General features: G+C 38.4%; 1 protein-coding gene across 3 annotated transcripts in view; it reads left to right on the forward strand.

The window, feature by feature from the left end:
• Positions 1 to 23,473, forward strand: part of NMD3 (NMD3 ribosome export adaptor) — an 88,707-nt gene that overhangs the window by 10,398 nt on the left and 54,836 nt on the right. For all 3 annotated transcript variants that reach the window (XM_004384878.2, XM_023739129.1, XM_023739130.1), the window contains one exon: positions 11,340 to 11,436. In XM_004384878.2, the coding sequence (XP_004384935.1) occupies positions 11,340 to 11,436 (97 nt within the window). The remainder of the gene's footprint in view (positions 1 to 11,339; positions 11,437 to 23,473) is intronic.

The following is a 23,473-nucleotide window of genomic DNA, read 5'->3' on the forward strand; positions in this document are numbered from 1 at the left end:
GTTCTCTTTGTTGGTGTAAAGGAACCCAATTGATTTTTGTATGTTTATCTTGTATCCTGAAACTTTGCTGAAATCTTCTGTTACTTCCAGTAGTTTTCTTGTGGCTTCTTTGGGGTTTTCTGTGGGGATATATGCCATTTAAACGTGGTTGCAGTATTGACAACTGCAGCCCCCACTGGCCTCTATACTGCACAGCATGTTGAGACTTGTCTCCAACATGTTGAGACTTGTCAGGATTTGTTTTCCCAAACTTATTGTCCCTTTACTGATTGACTTGTTTACCTGAATTCCGTCTCCTTTGCCCACACCCAAAGCCCACTGTTTTGTTAATTGCTTTATTGCTTGCTGTATTGACTATAAAATAAATTCCTGGGACTGAGGCTGGGTTGACTCCTCAGAGTGACCCCCCCTGGCCCCACTTCTCTGTAAGAGTTGTGCAGTTTGTTACTGTCTTCGCCGTCCCAATTACTGTCGCCACTGCGACAGATGGTGCCCCGTGTGAGGGGCTGCGACAGTTTTCTGTGTATAAGATCATATCACCTGCAGATAGATACTTTGACTTCTTCCCTACCTATTTGCATGGCTTTTATTTCTTTTTCTAGCCTAACTGCTCTGGCTAGGACCTCCAGCACAATGTCGAGTAACAGTGGTGATAAAGGGCATCCTTGTCTGGTGCCTGTTCTCAAGGGGAATGCTTTCAAAGCCTCTCCATTCAGGATTTTGTTGGCTGTTGGTTTTGTATAAATGCCCTTAATTACATTGAGTCATTTCCTTTCTATTCCTATTTTATTGAGAGTTTTTATCACGGATAGGTGTTGGACTTTGTCGAATGCCTTTCTGCATCAATTGATAAGATCATGCGTTTCTTGTTTTTTGTTTTATTTATGTGATGGATTATATTGATTGTTTTTCTGATGTTGAACCATCCCTGCATACCTGGTATAAATCCCACTTGGTCATGGTGAATTATTTTTTTGATATGTTGCTGAATTCTATTGGCTAAAATTTTGTTGAGGATTTTTGCATCAATATTCATGAAGGATATCGGTCTGTAATTTTCTTTTTCTGTGGTATCTTTACCTGGTTTTGGTATCAGGGTTATGCTGGCCTCATAGAATGAGTTTGGGAGTATTCTGTCCTTTTCTGTGCTCTGAAATACCTTTAGTAGACGTGGTCTTATCTCTTCTTTGAAAATCTGGTAGAATTCTCCAGTGAAGCCATCCGGGGCAGGGCTTTTTTCTGTTGGTAGTTTTTTAATAACCTTTTCAATCTCTTCTTTTGTTATGGGTTTATTTATTGTACCTTTGTTTGTGTTAGTTTAGTTAGGTAGTGAGTTTTCAGAAATTTGTCCATTTCCTCTACGTTTCCAAATTTGTCAGAGTACAATTTTTCATAGTAATCTGTTATGATTCTTTTAATTTCAGTTGGGTCTGTTCTGATATCACCCATTTCATTTCTTATTCGGGTTATCTGCTTTCTCTCCTGGTTTTCTTTTGTCAGTTTGGCCAATGGTTTGTCAATTTTGTTGATGTTTTCAAAGAACCAGCTTTTGGATTTGTTAACTCTTTAAATTGTTTTTCTATTCTCTATTTCATTTAATTCTGCTCTAATTCTTATTATTGCCTTCCTTCTGGCGCCTGTGGGCTTCTTTTGCTGCTCTTTTTCTAGTTGTTCCAATTGTAGGGTTAATGATTTGCTTATGATCCCTTCTTTTTGGATGTTTGTATTTATTGTTATAAACAGACCTCTGAGCACTACTTTTGCTGTGTCCCAAAGGTTCTGGTAGGATGTGTTTGTATTCTCTTTGATTCTATGAATTTCTTTATTCTCTCCTTAATTTCTTGTATAATCCAGTAGTTTTTGAGCAAGATGTTGTTCAGTTTCCATGTGTTTGATTTTTTTTCCTTTTTGTGTTGTTGATTTCTACTTTTACGGCTTTATGGTCAGAAAAGATTCTTTGTAATATTTCGATGTTTTGGATTTTGTTACGCTTGGTTTATGGTCTAATATGTGATCTATTCTGGAGAATGTTCCATGTGTGTTGGAAAAGAAAGTATACTTGGTTGCTTTTGGGTGCAGTGTTCGGTACATGTCTATGAGATCAAGTTAGTTGATTGTAGCATTTAGCTCTTCCGTGTCTTTGTTGAGCTTTTTTCTGGATATTCTGTCCTTCACCAAAAGTGGCGTGTTGAAGTCTCCTACTACTGTTGTGGAGCTGTCTAGCTCTCTCTTCAGAGTTGTTAGAGTTTGTTTTATGTCTTTTGGAGCCCTGTTGTTGGGTACGTAAATATTTATTACAGTTATGTCCTCCTGATGAATTGACCCCTTAATCATTATATAGTGCCCTTCCTTATCCTTTGTGGTGGATTTTACTTTAAAGTCTATTTTGTCAGGGATTAATATTGCCCCTCCTGCTCTTTTTTGCGTATTGTTTGCTTGATATACTTTTTTTCTATCCTTTGAGTTTTAGCCTGTTTATGTCTTTAAGTCTAAGGTGCATCTCTTGTAGGCAGCCTATAGATGGATCATGCTTTTTTATCCAATCTGCCTCTCTCCATCTCTTTATTGGTGCATTAAGTCCGTTTACATTCAGCGTAATTATTGATAGGTATGAGTTTAATTCTGTCATCCTGATATCTCATTACGTGTGTTGTTCGCATTTCTTTGTTCTCCTTAATTTTCTGTGCTGAGTCGTTTTTCTTTATGTTTTTTTTTTCCTCTTTTTCTTTGTTGTAGATTTTGTGTTTGCTGGGTCTTTATGTTTTTCTACTTTTTTATTTTGATTTGTAGAATTGTTAGATTCCTTTGTGGTTACCTTAATATTTACCCCTATTTTTCTAAGTTTATACTAGTGTTTTAATACTTTATATCGCCTTAACTCCCCCTCCATATAAAAAAATTAATGTCTCCATTTTTTAAGTTCCTCTTTTCTGTTTTAATATTATCATTTTTTACATTTTGATATCTGTTTCCCTGTTGTCAATGTTTTAGCTTTGATGTATTTTTGATATCCATGTCTGAGTCAATATTTGGTTGCTCTGTCCTGTGTTCTAGTCTTGCGTTGTTAGCTGGTGTTATTGATTATCTAATCGTAGGACTCCCTTTAGTGTTTCTTGTGAGTTTGGTTTGGTTTTTGCAAATTCCCTGAACTTGTTTATCTAGAAATGCCCTAATTAAGCCATCATATTTTAGAGACAGTTTTGCTGGATATGTAAGTCTTGGCTGGCAGTGATTTTCCTTCAAGGCTTTATATATGTCATCCCATTGCTTTCTAGCCTTCATGGTTTCTGCTGAGTAGTCTGAGCTTATTCTAATTTACTCTCCTTTGTAGATGACTTTTTTTTTATCCCTAGTTGCTCTTAAAATTCTCTCTTTATCTTTGGTTTTGGTACGTTTGATTATAATATGTCTTGGTGACTTCCTTTTGGTATCTACCTTATGTGGGGTTCGATGAGCATCTTGGATAGATATCTTCTCATCTTTTATGATATCAGGGAAGTTTTCTGTCAACAAGTCTTCAACAATTTTCTCTGTATTTTCTGTTAATCACCCCGTTCTGGTACTCCAGTCACTCGTAGGTTATTTCTCTTGATAGAGTCCCACATGGCTCTTAAGAGTTTCTTCATTCTTTTTAATTCTTTTATCTGATTTTTCCTCAAAAAGTTAGCGTCAAGAGCTTTATCGTCAGTGTCACTAATTCTAACTTTTACTGCCTCAATTCTGTTTCTATGACTTTCTGTTGAGTTGTCTCATTCTGAAATTTTATTGTTAATCTTTTGGATTTCTGATTGCCGTTTCTGTATTGATTCTTGCAGCCTATTAAATTTGGCATTATGTTCTTCAATAACTTTTTTAAGTTCCGCTACTTCTTTGTCTGTGTGTTCCCTGGCTGTTTCTGCAGTCTGTCGAATTTTCTTTCTAATTTCTAGAAGAGTTATGTATATTAATCTTTTGTATTCTGCCTCTGGTATTTCCAGGAAGTTCTTTTCCTCCAGAGAATTTATTTATTATTTATTTTGGGAGCTTGCTGAAGCCTTTGTGGACTGCCTCTTTATGTGACTTGATATTGACTGTTGTTTCTGAGCCATTAATGATTTATTATAATTTTATTTTGTATTTTTTTAGTGAGACGTAGCTTCTTATTTTGTTTTGTTTTGGTATGCCCAAATAGGCTGCTCGTGTGCACTAGTCTGATTTTTGACGCCTTTGGATCTCTAACGTCTTGTCACCAGGTTGTTAGTTCTGTAACTAAGTATGTGCACACAGGAGTCCATTAAATTTTCCTGTATGGGTTCAGCTCAGGTGTCCAGGGAGTCGGTCACCACGTGTTTGATGCAGGCTCTCAGCCATAGTCCTAGAGAGGCATGAGTGAGTGGTGCAGGCACTGGACTCTGGCTGTGGTAGGGGATCACGTTCTGAGCCAGGTATGGGGCTGACGGCTGCCCTTGAGAGTCTGAAAGGAAAGTGTGTCCGTATTCTCTACGGTAAGTAGGTAGGTGAGTTTTGCAGCCGGACTATGAGCACCCCACTCTGCTGGCTGTAAATTCTCGAGGTCACCACTTTTTCTTGGACTCCTGTAGCAGGTGGCCAGGCACTTTAGGAGATATCACCAGTCCTCAAGCCCCTGCTGCAGATGGATAAAAGTGTCTCCTTAAGGGGCAGGGCTGTTTGGAAGGTCACAAATCTGCCAGTTCACAGCTGAAGCAGTTGAAGTTAAACTTCAGATGTTTGCCCTGTTGTACTGTGATAGTGAGGACTAATGCTGTTGAGATGGGTCCCTGGAAGTCTATACAGGGGTGTAAGGCACTCAGAGTCTGCGGACCCCTTATACCTGTGCCTAGCAAAGGAGCTGTGCCGACCCTGTGTTCCTGGCTTAGGGGAGCTGGTAGCTTGTTTGTTCCCTCTCCAAGGCCAGGAGAATGGGTCAGGGTGCCTTTTGGGATCTACTTCCGGCCCAGTGGACTCCCAGTGCAGAGTGCAGAGGGAGGAGGTAAAGGGGAGAGAGGTTTTCCCAAATGGGCTTTTTTATTTTTAAATCCCCATGGTAGGGTGCACGCATGTACTTAGGCACTTGGGAGCTGCTTTTCACTAGTTCGGAGTATCCAAGCAGAATCTCTGCTGCCAGGTCTCTCTCGATGTGCAAACTGCTTCCTGAGCGCGTGCACAGCACAGCTGTGTTTGCCTGCTTCACTGCGGACTGGCGTGGCTGCAGCGCTGCAGTTTCGCCCCCGCGGCTCTGGCACTCTTCACTTCTTCCAAAAAGTCTGCCTCTCCTCTATCACTGAGATGGATTCCTCAACTTTGCCTTGTTCAGGGCTCCTAGATATTCATATAGAATCAAATTGCTTGTTTTTCCAGGTCTTTGTTGTAAGAAGGATAGAGGAACCGTCTAATTATTCTGCCATGTTGGCCACGCCTCTCTCTTTTTTTTTCCTTAAATACATCTTTTTCATTTACATCTTCCTAACCACTAATTTTTTTCTTTTTTAAATTTTTTTTTAATTGTGCTTTAGATGAAGGTTTGCAGAACAGATAGTTTCTCATTAAATAGTACACATATTGTTTTATGACATTGGTTAACAATCCCACAACATGTCAACACTCTCCCTTCTCGACCTTGAGTTCCCTATTACCAGCTTTCCTGTCCCCTCTTGCCTTCTAGTCCTGGTCCCTGGACTGTTGTGCCCCTTTAGTCTCGTTTTGTTTTATGGGCCTGTCTAATCTTTGGCTGAAGGGTGAACCGCGGGAGTGACTTCATTACGGAGCTAAAATGGTGTCTGGGGGTCATACTCTCGGGGTTTCTCCAGTCTTTGTCAGGCCAGTAAGTCTGGTATTTTTTTGTGAGTTAGAATTTTGTTCTACATTTTTCTCGAGCTTTGTCTGGGACCCTCTGTTGTGATGATCCGTGTCAGAGCAGTGAATGGTGGTAGCCGGGCAGCATCTATTTGTACTGGACTCAGTCTGGTGGAAGTTGTGGTAATTGTGGTCCATTAGTCCTTTGGACTAATCTTTCCCTTATATCTTGTTGTCTTCATTCTCCATTGCTCCCAAAGGGGTGAGACCAGTGGAGTATATTAGATGGCTGCTCACAGGCTTTTAAGGCCCCAGACCTTACTCACCAAATTAGAATGTAGAACATTTTCTTTATAAACTATGTTATGCCAGTTGAGCTAGATGTTCCCTGAGACCATGGTCCCCACAGCCCTCAGCCCAGCAGTTCGTTCCCCAGGGAGTTTGGATGTCTATAGAGCTTCCACAACCTTTCCTTGTACAAGTTGTGGTAGCTTTCCCAGTATTGTGTACTGTCTTATGCTTCACCAAAGTTACCACTTGTCTGTTGTCTGTTTAGTGTTTTTCCACCGCCACCCCTTCACTCCCTCATATCCATCAAAGATTTTGTTTCTTTTTGTGTGTAAATCTTTTCATAAGTTTTTACATTAGTGGTCTCATACAGTATTTGTCCTTTTGTGATTGACTTATTGCACTCAGCATAATGTTCTCCAGTTTCATCCTTGTTATGAGATACTTTGCAGATTCATCTTGTTCTTTGTCGTTGTGTAATACTCCATTGTATGTGCCATAGTTTGTTTATCCATTGATCTCTTGATGGGCATCTAGGTTGTTTCCATCTTTTTGCTATTGTGAACAATGCTGCAGTGAACATGGGTGTGCATATGTCTATTCGTGTGACGGCTCTTATTTCTCTAGGATATATTCGTAGTGGGATTACTGGATCGTATGGTATTTCTATTTCTAGGTTTCTATGGAAGCGCCATATCGTTTTCCAAAATGGTTATATCATTTTGCATTCCCACGAGCAGTGCATAAGAGTACCTATCTCCCCGCAGCCTCTCCAACATTTTTTATTTCCAGTTTTTTTGATTCGTGCCAGTAGTGCCAGGGTGAGATGGTATCTCATTGTGGTTTCGATTTGCGTTTCTCTAATGTTTAGTGATTGTGAGCATTTCCTCATTTGTCTCTTGGCTGCTTGAATGTCATCTTTGATGAAGTGTCTGTTCGTTTCCTTTGCCCATTTTTTAATTGGATTATTTGTCTTTTGTAGAGGTGTTGGATTCTCTTGTAGATTTTAGAGATTAGTCCTTTGTCTGACTTGTAATGTCCCAATTTTTTTTCCCAGTCTGTAAGTTCTCTTTTTACTCTTTTGGTGAAGTCTTTTGATGTGCATAAGTGTTTAATTTTTAGAAGATCCCAGTTTTCTGGCTTATTTTCTAGAGTTTGTGTGTTACTGGTTTGGTTTGTATCCTGTTAATGCCGTGTATTAGGGCCTCCAGTGTTGATCCTATTTTTTTTCTTCCATGATCTTCATGGTTTTTGGCTTTATATTTAGGTCTCTGATCCATTTTGAATTGGTTTTTGTATATGGTGTGAGGTATGGATCCTCTTTTCATTTTTTTGCAGATGATTATCCAGTTTTGCCAGCACTGTTTGTTAAAGAAACTGTCTTTTCCCCATTTGATGGACTTTGGGCCCTTGTTGAAGATCAGGTGACTATAGGTGGATGGATTTACATCTGGGTTCTCAGTTCTGTTCCATTGGTCAGTGTATCTATTGTTGTACCAGTACCAGGCTTTTTTGACTACTGTAGCTGTATAGTAGGTTCTGAGGTTAGGTAGTGCGAGCCCTCCTACTTTATTTTTCCTCTTTAGTAGTGCTTTCTTATCTGGGGCTTCTTCCCTTTCCATATAAAGTTAATGATTAGTTTTTCCATCTCTTTAAAGAGTTGGTATTTGGATCAGGATTGCATTGTATTTGTAATTTGTAAATTTCTTTGGGTAGAATTGTCATTTTCATAATATTGAGTCTACCTATCCATGAGCATAGTATATTTTTCTGTTTATGTAGATCTCTTTGGGTTTCTTACAGTAGTGTTTTGCAGTTTTCTTTGTATAGGTCTTTTATATCCCTGGTTAGATTTATTACTAAGTATTTTATTTTTCTAGGTACTATTATCAGGGGTATAGTTTTCCTTATTCCCTTTTCATCATTCTCTTTATTTGTGTGTAGGAATCCAATTGATACTTGTATGTTTATCTTGTTTTTTGCTACTCTGCTGAATCTTTGTATTAGTTCCAGTAGTTTTCTTGTGGAGTCTTTAGGGTTTTCTGTGTAGAGTATCATATCATCTGCAAATTGGGACAGTTTAACTTGTTCATTATCAGTTTGGATGTCCTTTATTTTTCTTGCCTTATCGCTCTAGTTAGGACTTCCAGCATGGTGTTTAATAGGAGTGATGATAAAGGGCATCCTTGGATTGTTCCTGTTCTCAGGGGGAATGTTTCATCCTTTATCTATTAAGAATGATGTTGGCCATTGGTTTTGTGTAGATTCCCTTTGTTATGTTGAAAAATTTCCCTTCTATACCTATTTTATTGAGAATTTTTATCACGAATGGGTGTTGGACTTCGTCGAGTGCCTTTTCAGTGTTGATTGAGATGATTGTGTTTCGTTTCTTTTATTTATGTGGTCGATTACATTGATTGGTTTTCTAATACTGAACCATTGTTGCATACCTGGTATGAATCCTACTTGGTCGTGGTGTATTTTTTTTTAATATGATGCTGACTTGTATTGGCTAGAATTTTGTTGAGAATTTTTGCATCTATATTCATGAGAGATATTGGTTGTAATTATCTTTTTCTGTGGCATCTTTTCCTGGTTTTGGTATCAGGGTTATGCTGGCTTCATACAATGAATTCCGAAGTGTCGCTTCCTTTTCTATGTTCTGAAATAGTTTGGGTAGTACTGGTATAAGCTCTTTTCTGAATGTTTGGTAGAATCTTCCAGTGAAGCCCTCTGGGCCAGGGCTTTTGTTTTTTGGACTTTTTAAAATTACCTTTTCAATCTCTTCTCTTGTTATGGGTCTATTCAGATTTTCAACATCCCTTTCTGTTAGTTTGGGTAGGTAGTGTGTTTCTAGAAATTTATCCATTTCCTCTAGGTTTTCAAATTTGTTGGAGTATAGTTTTTCATAATACTCTGTTATGATCCTTTTTATTTCAGTTGGGTCTGTTGTAATGTCCCCCATTTCATTTCTTATTTGGGTTATTTGCATCCTCTCCTGTTTTTCTTTTGTCAGTTTGGCCAGTGGTTTGTTGATTTTGTTGATCCTTTCAAAGAACCGGCTTTTGGTTTTATGGATTCTTTCTATTGTTTTTCTGTTCTCTATTTCATTTATTTCTGCTCTGATTTTTATTATTTGCTTTCTTCTGGTGAGTGTGGGCTTTTTTGGCTGTTCTGTTTGTTTGAGTTGTGTAGTTAATGTTTTGATCTTGTTGCTTTCGTCTTTTTGATGTATGTATTTATTGCTGTATAGTGTCCTCTGAGGACTGCTTTTGCTGTGTCCCAAAGGTTGGGTATGATGTGTTTTCATTCTCATTTGATTCTAGGTATTTTGTGATTCCATCTCTGGTTTCTTCTATTTCCCAGTGGTTTGTAAACAGGGTGTCATTCAGTTGCCATGTGATTGATTTTTTTTCCTTGCTCTTCCTGTTGTTAATTTCTACCTTGATGGCCTTGTGGTCAGAGAAGATACTTTGTATTATCACAGTGTTTTGGATTTTGTTGAGGGTTGCTCTGTGGTCTTTTCTGGAGAACGTTTCATGTGCGTTGGAAAAGAAGGTGTACTTTGCAGCTGTTGGGTGTAGTGTTCCGTATATGTCTATGAAGTCAAGTTGGCTGATAGCGTTCTTTAGGTTTTCTGTATCTTTTTTGAGTTTCTTTCTAGATCTGCTTTTTTTTTTTGAAGAGAATAATGTACCCAGTTAATGAGAGTTGATATTCGTAATGCTGAGACAGCAGAGTATTAAGGACATATTCCTGTTATTATCATTACTATTTTTGTTTTTCCGTCAGTTACTATAAGTTATGAATGATAAAAAAAGTGTTTTATATTTTAAGTAATGTGTTTGAAAAAATATGTATTAATGTTCACAGGTAATTGAAATGACTACAGTTGATGGAAAACCTCAGTAAATCATATCTAGGGTGGTCTGAAATGAAGATTGAATTTAAAGGCAGAAGACTTCTGAAAGTTAATGTTTCATTCCCTCTGTGTATTCTTTAGTTGTTGGCATAAACAGCTTGCTTGCATCTAGTAGGCCATTTAGTAACACATAACTGCCCAATGAATGTAACATGTACCTGTGATTTCCTAGATGCATTAGTACTCTAGTGCTTCTTAACTGGTTTTAGAGGGGGACATCAGGTTCATGGACTCCTTTAAGAACTGAAAACTGTATTTGCCCCCAAAAATATTTAACGTGTATATATACAAACACATGAAACTTTGTGTAGTGTTTCAGGGATTCTGTAGTTTAGAAGCTTGGCAAGTGTGAGGTTTAATCTTTTATAAGTATTTCCTGTTAAAAACATGGTAGGGTGAAAAAAGACTGGACAAAGAATCAAGAGATACATGTCTTTATTTCTCAGAAACTTGCTTTTTGTAACTCTTGGCCATTTAACTTCTCTAGGGCTTAGTTTTCTCACGAGAGTGAAAGGGTTTCAATTAGATAACATATGAAGTCGCTTCTAGCTCTTAAAGTGTTACTAAAGGCAGAGGGACCTGTGTAAGGTTTTTGATTAAAGGTTTTTGATTAAACATTTAATAGTGAAAATCAGAACTTTCACCATTTAACAAGTATGTCAAAAAACATTATTCGCATAATGCATTGAAAGTATTATGTATTTGACAAACATTTATTGAGCATCTACTATGTGCTGGGCACTGTTCTAAGCCCTTTAAAGTTTAATTTAGTCAGGTTTTACCTAAGATTTTAAAACTTGAATTTTGTAATTTAAATTTTGAAAAGGAACTTGAAATAGGTGATTAGTCTGAACTATTCCTGAAACACAGTGCTATGAGGTACTGATTTTTCTTTGTTATGGAAAATAAGCAGTCCTCAACATTTTAGAAGTGTACAATAAGTCATTTTTAATGCCATTTTGAGATGATTCTCAGTTTTTCGGAGCATAGTTTCAAGGAAGGAACTCTTGGGCATTTTATCATCCTCACTAGAATTCTTACTGGTGCTTACAGTAATAAGACCTTTATAATAATATATTGTTTCAGACTTTTTCAAATAATCATAATTATTTGAGAAATGGATTATTATTTGAGAAAGCACGTCCATTTTAACTAAAGGTACTGGTCTGATTGAAAACTTTCTGGAACTATTAAAATATATTTAGGTTAAGTGCCTCATATGAACTTTCAGTATTATTATGTTTGGTTATAATCAGTGTTATGTGTGCTATTCAGATGGAAATTTCTGTTTCTTCCTGAGAGATTCTGAATTTCTGTGCATTATCTTGTCTTTCAGATATTTTCAGCCACCGGGAACTTGGATACAGTGTGCTTTAGAATCCAGGGAACTTCTTGCTTTATGTTTGAAAAAACTCAAAGCACCTCTGACTAAGGTAGGTCAGATAGCTAAAATCAGTTTTTTGCAGGTGTGCTTTTATTAAAGCTCTTATTTTCAGAAAATTCCAATGAGTAGATTTTTCAAAAGCAACTTTTAAATGTTACTTTTAGTAAACACCCCACTACAAATGCTGTTTTCACTTTAAAAATTATATTTATTCTTTTTTATGAAAATATCTTTTATCTTTAAAGCATTTTAATTATAGAATCGTTTTTTTCATTATTGAGAATCACTTATGTGCAGTAATTTTTTCTGAATATCTAATAGAAAACCATTCATAAACATAATTTAGGAAATTATATCATTATGGCTCCGGTATTTGGTTTCTTTTTTATTTTTGATACTGCTCTGGAAAGAAAATATTGGTATCTGTTACTTAATGTCAGTCGATATATGTCTCCAAAAAACAAATAGGGGTCTTTGTGAGTCTAGTTTACTTCTTGACATGACACGTTTAAGTTTTTTTTGTTGTTATTGTTAAACTTTATCACTTACTTCTACCAGGTATGTTTATAATTGAAGTGGACTCAGAGTTTGAAGGTTTTTCAGATTCACTTTGAAGCACTGTCAGAATTTCATATAGTAGTTCTTTGTAAATCCTCCCCCCGCCCAGAATTTCTGTTAGTCAAATATGGGCCCTCCTGGGTTAAAACTTTATTTTTTCCTCTCATACTTAAAAAAATTTCTTTGTCTTTTTTGCTGTGTTCTTGATGATTTCCTTGACTTTTTCTCTCAATCCTTCTATTGGTTTATTATTCTTTTTTAATTCTTTCTTTTTTTTTAGTTGTACTTCAGGTGAAGGCTTATAGAACAAATAGTTTCTCATGAAACAGTAGTACACATACTGTTTTACGACATTGGTTAACAACCCCACAACATGTCAACCCTCTCCCTTCTCTCCTTTCAATCTGGGAGAAAATATACATAGCCAAAGATACACCATTTCAAAAATTTCTACATGTACAATTCAGTGACATCAACTTTGCTCTTCCAATTGTGCTGCTATTCTCACTTTAGATGAAGACTTACAGAACAAAATAGTTTCTCATTTAACAGTTAGTACACGCGTTGCCCTATGACGATGGTTAATAACCTCACAACACATCAACACTATCCTTACTCAACCTTGGGTTCCCTATCACCAGCCTCCCGGTCCCCTTCTGCCTTCTGGCCCATGTCCCTGGACTGCTGTACCTCATTAGTCCCGTTTGGTTTTATGGGGCTGTCCACTCCCAGGCTGAATGGTGAACCTCGGAAATGACTTCACCACTGAGCTAAAAGGGTGTCTGGGGGCCATACTCTCAGGGTTTCTACAGTCTCCTTTAGGCCAGTAAATCTGGTCTTTTTTTTGTGAGTTAGAATTATGTTCTACATCCTTCTCCAGCTCTGTCCAGAACCCTCTGTTGTGATCCTGGTCAGAGCAGTCCGTGGTGGTAGCCGGCACCATCTAGCTGTACTGGACTCAGTCTGGTGGAGGCATTGGTAGCTGTGGTCCATTAGTCCTTTGGACTAATCTTTTCCTTGTATCCTGTTTTCTTCATTCTCCCTTGCTCCCGAAGGGATGAGACCAGTGAAGTATCTAAGATGGCTGCTCACAGGTTTTTAAGACCCCTGACGCTACTCATCAAGGTAGAATGTAGAACATTGTCTTTATAAACTGTGTTATGCCAGTTGAGCTACATGTTCCCCGAGACCATGGTCCCAACAGCCCTCTACCCAGCAATTCAGTCCCTCAGGGAGTTTGGATGTGTCTATGGGGCTTCCATGACCTTTCCTTGTGCAAATTGTGCTAGTTTCCCCTGTATTGTGTACTGTCTCACCCTTCACCAAAGATACCACTTATCTATTGCCTATTTAGTATTTCCCCCCCCACCCCTCCCATCCCTGGTAACCAACAAAGATTGTTACATTTTGTGTGTGAACTTTTTCATGGGTTTTTACAATAGAGGTCTCATACAATATTTGTCCTTTTGTGATTGACTTATTTCACTCAGCATAATGTCGTCCAGTTTCATCCATGTTATGAGATGGTTCACAGATTCATTATTCTTTCTTGTTGCATAGTACTCCATTGTGTGTATATACCATAGTTTGTTTATCTATTCATCTGTTGATGGGCATCTAGGTTGTTTCCATCGTTTTGCTATTGTTAACAATGCTGCCATGAACCTAGGTGTGCATATGTCTATTCGAGTGATGACTCTTATTTCTCTAGGATATATTCCTCTATGGATTTTTTAATAAACAGTGATTGTCTTAGTTTTCTAGTGCTGCTATTATAACAGAAATACCACAAATGGATGGCTTTAACAAACAAATTTATTCTCTCACAGTTTAGGAGGCTAGAAGTCTGAAATCAGGGCACCAGCTCTAGGGGAAGGCTTTCTCACTCTATCAACTCTGTGCAAAGTTCTTGCCTCCTTTTGACATCTTTGGGCCCAGCATTCCTTGGTGATCTCCACATGTCTTGGCATCAATCTTCTCCTGGGGCTAGGAGCTATTCAGCACAGGGACACCAGGTCCAAAGGATGTGCTCCGCTCCTGGCTCTTTCTTGGTGGTAATGAGGCCTCTCTGCCCACTTCTCTTTCCTTTTGTGTCTTGTAAGATAAAAGGTGATGCAGGCCACATCCCAGGGAAACTCCTCTTACATCAACAGGGCTGTGACTTGAGTAAGGAAAGGTATTACATCCCACCCTAATCCTCTTTAATATAACCTAATCTTGCCTCATTAACCATAGACAGAGATTGGGATTTATAACACATAGGACAGTTATATCAGACCATAAAATGGAGGGTAACCACACAATACTAGGTATCATGGCCTAGCCAAGTTGACACATATTTTAGGGGGACACAATTCAATTCATAACAGTAGTATTTTTAAGTTCCAGAGTGGTTCATGTTCTTACTGCAGTCTTTTCTGTGATTTTTCTTTCTGAAGAATTTTGATAACAGAATTTTTTTTTTTTTTAATTTCCTTCTGTTCCCTGATGTATCTCTGTCCTCCCCACTCCCCAGCTGGTTTTTTGTATATATTGATCTTTTGCTTTTATATTGCAGGCATTTGTCAAATGTCTGGTGAGCCTTAAGAATTCATCTGTTCATTCAGCAGATGTTTATTAAGTGCCAGCTCTGTGCAAAACTGTGTTTTTGGTGTTGAGGATATGGCAGTGAATAAGAGAGACAAAATCTTGTCTTAGGGAGCTTATTTTCTAGTTGGGGGATGTGGAGTAGGCTATGATCAAAATGAATAGGTACATTATATGGTATTTTAAAACGTAGATAAAATTAAGACTAGAAAGTGGATAAGAACTGTGTAGGGAAGAGTTGCAATTTAAAATAGGGTGGTTACAGAAGGCCTCACCGATAAGTGACATTTTAGTAAACACTAAAGGCAGTAAGAAAGGTAGCTGTGCAGAAATGTGGAGCAAGACCATTATGGGTACAGGGGAGGAAGCAAGAAGTATAGAGGCCAGGCAGGAGTATAGCAGTGTGGTTAGAGTGGGTTGGTAAGGGGAAAAGTAGCTGGGATGAAGTCAGAGAAGTCATGGAAGGTCTGAGTATGTCAGGCCTTGTAGGTCCTTGTAAGGGCTAGTTTTTACTCTGAGTGGGATGGGTATAGAGGGTATAAGGCAGAGTAGTGAGATGATATAATTGATGTTTTGTCAAGATCCCGCCAGCTGCTGTGTTTAGAAGTAAGGATCTTAGGAAGTGATTGTAACGATCATGGTGAGAAATCATAGCATTTGAATCAGCAATGGAAGTGGTGAGAAGTGGACAAATTCTAGATCTGTTTTGAAGGTGATCAGTAGGATTTACTGATGTAGCATGATGTGTGTGTGAGGTGGAATAGTTAAGGATGACTTCCAGGGTTTTTGTCGTGAACAACCAGAAGGAAGAAATGCTGTTAGTGAGGTGCAGGAAAAGCTTCAGGAGAAGTAGGCAGTTGGATAAATAAACAGAGGAGTGGTCCAGGGTGATGATGATGAATTCAGAATATAGATGGTTTTTAAAGCCTTGAAATTGGAGGAGATTACCTAGGGAGTTTAGATGAAGAAGGGAGGAAATCTGAGGACTGAATTTTGGAGCCTTTTAATGATAAAAGTTTGGGAAGGTGAGGAGGAACCAGCAGGAAACTGAAAAGGAGCTGCTAGTGAGGTAGGAGGAAAATTAGGTCAGAGTGGTGTTTGTTCTGGATGGCACAGGGAGTGGTTCAAGAAGGGAGTGGTTAGCTGTCATTTGCAGCTGGTGGGTCAAGTAAGATGAGTTCTGTGGATTTAGCAATCAGGAGGTCGTTAACCCGTTGCCTTTGAGTGGATTCCAACTGATAGCAACCCTATAGCACAGGGTAGAACTGCCCCACAGGGTTTCTAAGGAGCGCCTGTGGGCTTCAAACTGCCCACCTTTTGGTTAGCAGCCATAGCTCTTAACCACTACGCCACCAGGGTTTCCATCAGTGACCTTGATAAGCAGTTTCTGTTAAGTGGTGGTGATAAAGACATGATTTGAATGGAAATGAAGAGAGAAGGAGAGGAATTGGAAACAGCAAGTACTGTACCCCCATTCACCCACTCCTCACTTATTGACATGGTTAGGTATGAAAGATCAGGTTGATAAGTGAAAATCGGCACTATGCGAAAATGGAGGATTTTTTTTTTTCTGCTTTCAGACCATCCATTTGTTTGATTTTTTTTTTTTTTATTGTGCTTTAAATGAAAGTTTACGGTTTAAGTTAGTTTCTCATACAAAAATTTGTACACACACTGCTATATGACCCTAGTTGCTCTCCCCAGACCGTGACAGCACACTCCTTCTGTCTATCCCAGATTTCCTGTGTCCATTAAACCAGCTCCTGTCCCTTTCTGCCTTCTCATCTTGCCTCCGGACAGGAGCTACCCATTTTGACTTATCTACTTGAACTAAGAAGCACACACTTCACGAGTATCATTTTATGTCTTATAGTCCAGTCTGATCTTTATCTGAAGAGTTGGCTTCAGAAATGGTTTTAGTTCTGGGTTAACAGAGAGTCCCGGGGCTGTGTCTTCCAGGATCTCTCCAGTCTCAGTCAAACCATTAAGTCCTGTCTTCTTACTAGAATTTGAGTTCTGCACCCCACTTGCCTCCTGCTCCATCAGGGACTGTCTGTTGAGTTCCCTGTCAGGGCGGTCATTGGTGATAGCTGGGCACCATCTAGTTTTTCTGGTCTCAGGCTGATGGAGTCTCTGGTTTATGTGGCCCTTTTGACTGTTGGGCTAATATTTTCCTTGTGTCTTTGGTGTTCTTCATTCTCCTTTGCTCCAGGTGGGTTGGGACCAATTGATGCATCTTAGATGGCTACTTGCTTGCTTTTAAGACTCCAGATGCCACTCAAAAAGTGGGATGCAGGATCTTTTCTTAATAAACTTTGTTATGCCAGTTGATCTAGATGTCCCCTGAAACCAAGGTCTCCAGACCCCCGCCCCTGCTACTCTGTCCTTCGAAGTGTTTGGTTATATTCAGGAAACTTCTTAGCTTTTGGTTTAGTCCAGTTGTGCTGACTTCCCCTGTAGTGTGTGTTGTCCTTCCCTTCACCTAAGATAATTCTCATCGACTATCTAGTTAGTGAATACCCCTCTCACTTCCTCCCGACCCTCATAACCATCAAAGAATGTTTTCTTCTGTGTTTAAACTTTTTCTTGAGTTTTTATAATAGTGGTCTCATACAATATTTGTCGTTGTGCAACTGACTAATTTCATTCAGCATAATACCTTACAGGTTCATCTATGTTATGAGATGTTTCACGGATTCATTGTTATTTTTTATCATTGCGTAGTATTCCACTGTGTGAATATACTGTAATTTGTTTATCCGTTTGTCTGTTGATGGGCACCTAGGTTGTTTCCATCTTTTTGCTATTGTGAACAGTGCTGCGATGAATATATTTATTTGTGTGACGGCTCTTATTTCTCTAGGATGTATTCCAAGGAGTGGGATTGCTGGATCCTTTGGTATTTCTATTTCTAGCTTTTTAAGGAAGCACCAAATTGATTTCCAAAGTGATTGTACCATTTTACATTCCCACCAGCAGTGTGTAAGTGTTCCAGTCTCTCCACAACCTCTCCAACATTATTATTTTGTGTGTTTTGGATTAATGATAGCCTTTTTGGGGTGAGATGGTATCTCATTATAGTTTTGATTTGTATTTCTGTAATGGCTCATGATCATGAGCATTTCCTTATGTATCTGTTAGCCGCCTGAATGTCTTTTTTGGTAAAGTGCCTGTTTATATACTTTGCCCATTTTTTAATTGGGTTATTTGTCTTTTTGGTATTGAGGTTTTGTAGTATTTTGTAGATATTAGAAATTAGACCCTGATCACATATGTCATAGCCAAAAATTTTTTCCCAGTCTGTACGTTGTCTTTTTATTCTTTGGTGAAATCTTTTGATAAGCGTAAGTGTTTGATTTTTAGGAGCTCCCTGTTATCTAGTTTCTTTTCTGGTGTTTGTGCATTGTTACTTACGGTTTGTATTCTGTTCATGCCATGTATTAGGGCTCCTAGCCTTGTCCCTATTTTTTCCTCCATGATCTTTATCATTTTAGATTTTATATTTAGGTCTTTGATCCATTTTGAGTTAGTTTTTGTGCATGGTGTGAAGTGTGAGTCTTGTTTCAGTTTTTTACAGATGGATATCCAGTTATGCTGGCACCATTTTTTAAAGAGACTGTCTTTTCCCCCATTTAATGGACTTTGGGCCTTTGTCAACTATCAGTTGCTCGTAGGTGGATGAATTTGTGTCTGGATTCTCAATTCTATTGTACCAGTACCAGGCTGTTTTGACTGCTGTGGTGGTATAATATAATAGGTTCTAAAATCAGGCAGTGTGAGGCCTCCGATTTTGTTCTTTTTCTTCAGTAATGCTTTACTTATCTGGGGCCTCTTCCGTTTCCATATGAACTTGGTGATTTGTTTCTCCATCTTATTAAAAAATGCTGTTAGAATCTGGATCAGGATTGCATTGTATTTTAGATCACTTTGGGTAGAATTGACATTTTCACAATGTTGAATCTTCCTGTCCATGAGCAAGGTATGTTTTTCCACTTATGCAGGTGTCTTTTGGTTTCTTGCGGTAGTGTCTTGTAGTTTTCTTTGTATAGGTCTTTTATGTCTCTGGTTGGGTTATTCCTAAGTATTTTATCTTCTTGGAGGCTATTATAAATGGTATTGATTTGGTGATTTCCTCTTGGAAGTTCTCTTTGTTGGTGTAGAGGAATCCAACTGATTTTTGTATGTTTACCTTCTATGCTGATACTTGGCTGAAATCTTCTATTAGTTCCAGTAGTTTTCTTGTGGGTTCTTTAGGGTTTTCTGTGTATAAGATAATATCTTCTGCAAATAGAGATACTTTTACTTTTTCCTTACCAATTTGGATACCCTTTATTTCTTTTTCTAGCCTGTTGCTCTGGCTAGGACCTCCAGCACAATGTTGAATAAGAGTGGTTATAAAGGGCATCCTCATCTGGTTCCCATTCTCAAGGGGAATGCTTTCAGACTTTCTCCGTTTAGGATGATGTTGACTGTTGGCTTTGTATAAATGTCCTTTGTTATGTGGAGGAGTTTTTATCATGAATGGGTGTTAGACTTTGTCAGATGCCTTTTCTGCATCAATTAATAAGATCATGTGGTTCTTGTCTTTTGTTTTATTTATGTGATGGATTACATTGATGTTTTTCTGATGTTGAACCATCCCTGTGTACCTTGTATAAATTCCACTCGGTCATGGTGAGTTATTTTTTTGACACGTTGAATTCTATTGGCTAGAATTTTGTTGAGGATTTTTGCATCTGTCTGCATGAGGGATATTGGTCTGTAATTTTCTTTTTTTGTGATGTCTTTACCTGGTTTTGGTATCAGGGTTATGTTGGCTTCATAGAATGAGTTTGGGAGTATTCCATCCTTTTCTATGCTCTGAAATACCTTTAGTAGTAGTGGTGTTAACTTTTCTCTGAATGTTTGGTAAATTTCTCCAGTGAAACCATCCAGGCCAGGGCTTTTTTTTTTTTGTTGGGAGTTTTTAAATTACCTTTTCAATCTCTTCTTTTGTTATGGGTTAATTTAGTTGTTCTACTTCTGTGCTTAGGTGGATAGTTTCTAGAAATTTGTCCATTTCCTCTAGGTTTTCAAATTTGTTAAGAGTACAATTTTCCATAGTATTCTGTTATGATACTTTTAATTTCAGGTAGATCTGTTGTGATATGGCCCATCTCATTTCTTATTCAGGTTAGTTTTCCTCTTTTCCTATTTTTCTTTTGTCAGCTTGGCCAACGGTTTAACGATTTTGTTGATCTTTTCAAAGAACCAACTATTGGTCCTACTATTCTTTCAGTTGTTTTTCTATTCTCTGTCTTTTAATTCTGCTCTAATTTTGATTTTTTGCTTTCTTCTGGTGCCTGAGGGCTTCTTTTGCTACTCTCTTTCTGTTTGTTCCAGTTGTAGGGTTAAAGTTTTGATTTTGGCCCTTTCTTCTTTGTGGATGTGTGCATTTATTGCTATAAATTGACCTTTGAGCACTGCTTTTGCTGTGCCCCAAAGGTTCTGGCAAGATGTGTTTTCATTCTCATTTGAATGTATGAATTTCTTTATTCTGTCCTTAATTTCTTCTACAACCCAGTAGTTTTTGATCAAGTTGTTATTTAGTTTTCACGTGTTTGATTTTTTTTCTTTGCTTTTTCTGTTATTGATTTCTACTTTTATGGCTTTATGATCTGAAAAGATGCTTTGTAATATTTTGATGCTTTGGATTCTGTTAAGGCTTGTTTTATGCCCTAATATGCGGTCTATTCTGGAGAATGTTCTATGTGTGTTGGAAAAGAAGGTATACTTGGCTGATTTTGGGTGGAGTGTTCTGGATATGTCTAGGAGATAACTTGGTTGATTTTGGCATTTAGATCTTCTGTGTCTTTATTGAGCTTCTTACTTGATGTTCTGTTCTTCACCTAAAGTGTGTTGAAGTTTCCTGCTATTATTTTGGAGCTATCTCTCTTTTCAGTGCTGTTACTTTGCTTTATGTATTTCGGAGCCCTGTTGTTGGTTGTGTCAATTCTATGGTTATGTCCTCCTGGTGTATTGACCCTTTAATCATTATTTAGTGTCTTTCCTTAGCCTTTGTAGTGGGTTTTACTTGAAAGTCAGTTTTCTCAGAGGTTAATATTGTTACTCCTGCTCTTTTTTGGTTGTTGTTTGCTTGGTATATATTTTTTCCATCCTTTGAGTTTTAGTTTGTTGGTGTCTTTAAGTCTAAGGTGTGTCTTGTAGGCAGCATATAGACGGATTGTATTTTTTAATCCATTCTGCCAGTCCCTGTCCCTTTATTGGTGCATTTAGTCCATTTACATTCAGCGTAATTATTGATAGGTATGAGTTTAGTGCTGTCATTTTGATGTCTTTTTTTTGTGTTAACAGTTTCTTTGTTTGAGTTAATTTTCTGTGCTGAGTTGTTTTTCCTTATGTATTTTCTTTTCATCGTTTGTGATTTTAAATTTGATTCTTTATGTTTTTCATTTTGATGTGTAGGATTGTAGTTTTCCTTGTGGTTACTTTTATATTTATCCCTATTTTTCTAAGTTTAAACCAGCCTTTTATTTCTTTAATATCGCTTTGTCTTCCTGTCCATATGAAAGATCTGTGACTACATTTTTTAGTCCCTCTTTTTTATTTTAATGTTGTCATCTTTTACATATTGACATCTCTGTTTCCCTGATTGCAGTGTTTTAGCTTTGATTTGTTTTTGTGTCTTCTCTATCTGGGTTGATACCTGGTTGCTCTGTCCTGTGTTCTAGTCTTTGGTTGTTAGGTGATGTTATGGATTTTCTAACCAGAGGACTTCCTTTAGTATTTCTTGTATAATTTTGGTTTGGTTTTTGCAAGTTCCCTAAACTTCTGTTTATCCAGAAATATCCTAATTTTACCATCATATTTGAGAGAGAGTTTTGCTGGATATATAATTCTTGGCTGGCAGTTTTTTTCTTCAAGGCTTTATGTTTGTCATTCCATTGCCTTCTTGCCTGCATGGTTTCTGCTGAGTCGTCCGAGCTTAGTCTTATTGACTGTCCTTTGTAGATAACTTTTTGTTTATCCCTAACTACTCTTAAAATTCTCTCTTTATCCTTGGTTTTAGCAAGTTTGATTATAATATATCTTGGTGACTTTCTTAAGGGATCTACCTTTTGTAGGGTTCGATGAGCATCTTTGATAGATACCATCTTTCACGCTATCAGGGAAGTTTTCTGCCAGCAAATCTTCAACAATACTTTCTGTATTTTCTATTATCCCCCCATTCTGGTATTCCAGTCACTCATAGGTTATTCCTCTTAATAGAGTCCCACATAAACCACATAGGGTTCCTTCATTTTTTAAAATTATTTTATCTAATTTTTCCTCAAATAAGTTGGTGTCAAGTGCTTTATCTTCAGTCTGACTTATTCTGACTTCCATTGCCTCAGTTCTGCTCCTATGACTTTGTATTGAGTTGTCTAATTCTGAAATTTTGTTGTTAATCTTCTTGATTTCTGTTTGCTGTCTCTCTATGGATTCTTGCAGTCTATTAAATTTGTCATTATGCTCTTCTATAATTTTCTTAAGTTCGTCTGTTGCTTTGTCTGTATGTTCTTGGATTATTCTGCATTTTGCATTATCTCCTTTCTGATCTCTTGAAGAGTTCTGTGTATTAATCTTTTGTATTCTACCTCTGTTAATTTCAAGAAATTCTCCTCCTCCTGAAGATTTCATAATTCTTTGTTTTGGGAGCTTGCTGAAGCCATCCTGGGCTGTCTCTTTATGTGAGTTGATATTGACTGTTGTCTGCAAGCCATCAATAAGTTATTATATTTATTTATTTTATGATTGCTTACTGTGTCCTAGCTTCTTGTTTTGTTTTGTTTTGATATGCCCAAATAGGCTGCTCTTGTGATCTAGTTTGATTATTGACGTCCTTGAAGCTCTAACGTCCTGTCGCCATCTGGTTAGATCTGTTACTAGATATATAAGCCTAGGAGTCTATTTAGTTTTCTTGTACAGATTCAGCTCAGGTGTCCAGGTAGTTGGTCATCAAGTGTGTAGTACAGGCTCTCACGTACAGTCTTAGACAAGCGGGGGTGATTGGTGTAGGCACAGGTATCTGACTTCAGTAGGGGGTCATGCGCTGAGGAAGGCTGATGGCTGCCCCTGAGTGTCTGAGAGGAAAGCTTGTCCCTTTTCCCTAGAATGCGTAGGTGGGTGGGTTTTTGCAGCCAGACTGTGGGCACCCAGTGCTGTTGGCTGTAAGGACTGGGAGGTACCACTTATTCTTGGACCCCTGTTGCGAGTGGCTAGGTGGCGTGGGTGGAGCCACTAGTCCTCAGGCCCCTGATGTGGGTAGGTAAGGACCCTGCTTAATGGGCAGAGTGGTGTCAAATGTCACGAACCTGCCTCTCTACCATATAGCTAAGAGTTGAATTTAGGCTTCAGGTATATACCCTGTTGTACTACGCTGTTGAAATGGGCCCACACAAGGCTATGCAGGGGTGAAAGGCAGTCAGAGTCCTTGGACCCCTTATGCCTGTGCCTAGGCAAAGGAGCTGCACCTACTCTTAAGGTTTCTGCTTAGGGGAGCTGGCAGATTATTTATTCCTGTTTGTTAGTTTGTTCCCTCTCCCAAGGCTGGGAGAATGGCTCAGGGCACATGATGGGTCCTTACTTCTGGCTGAGGGGATGCAGCAATGACTGAAGCCGGCTCGGGACCTGGCACAGAGCGGGGAGGGGGCAGGTAAATAGGAAAGAGGTTTTTCCCAAAGGGGGTATTTTTTGGTCCGTGTGGTAGGTTAGATGTACTATCTTTTGCCAATTGAGTGCCTCTTTTCACTGGTTCTGGAGGCTTGAGTAGACTCTCCACTGCTTGGTCTCTCCTGATGTGGAAAACGAGTCCGAGTGCCACTGCTTGCCTCACTGCGTGTGCCAGCTACAGGGTACTGGTTCCCACTGGTTCAGGTCTGGCAACTCTTCGCTGCTTCTGA

Source organism: Trichechus manatus, unplaced genomic scaffold (assembly GCF_000243295.1).
Source record: "Trichechus manatus latirostris isolate Lorelei unplaced genomic scaffold, TriManLat1.0 scaffold00129, whole genome shotgun sequence".
Lineage (NCBI taxonomy): Eukaryota > Metazoa > Chordata > Mammalia > Sirenia > Trichechidae > Trichechus > Trichechus manatus.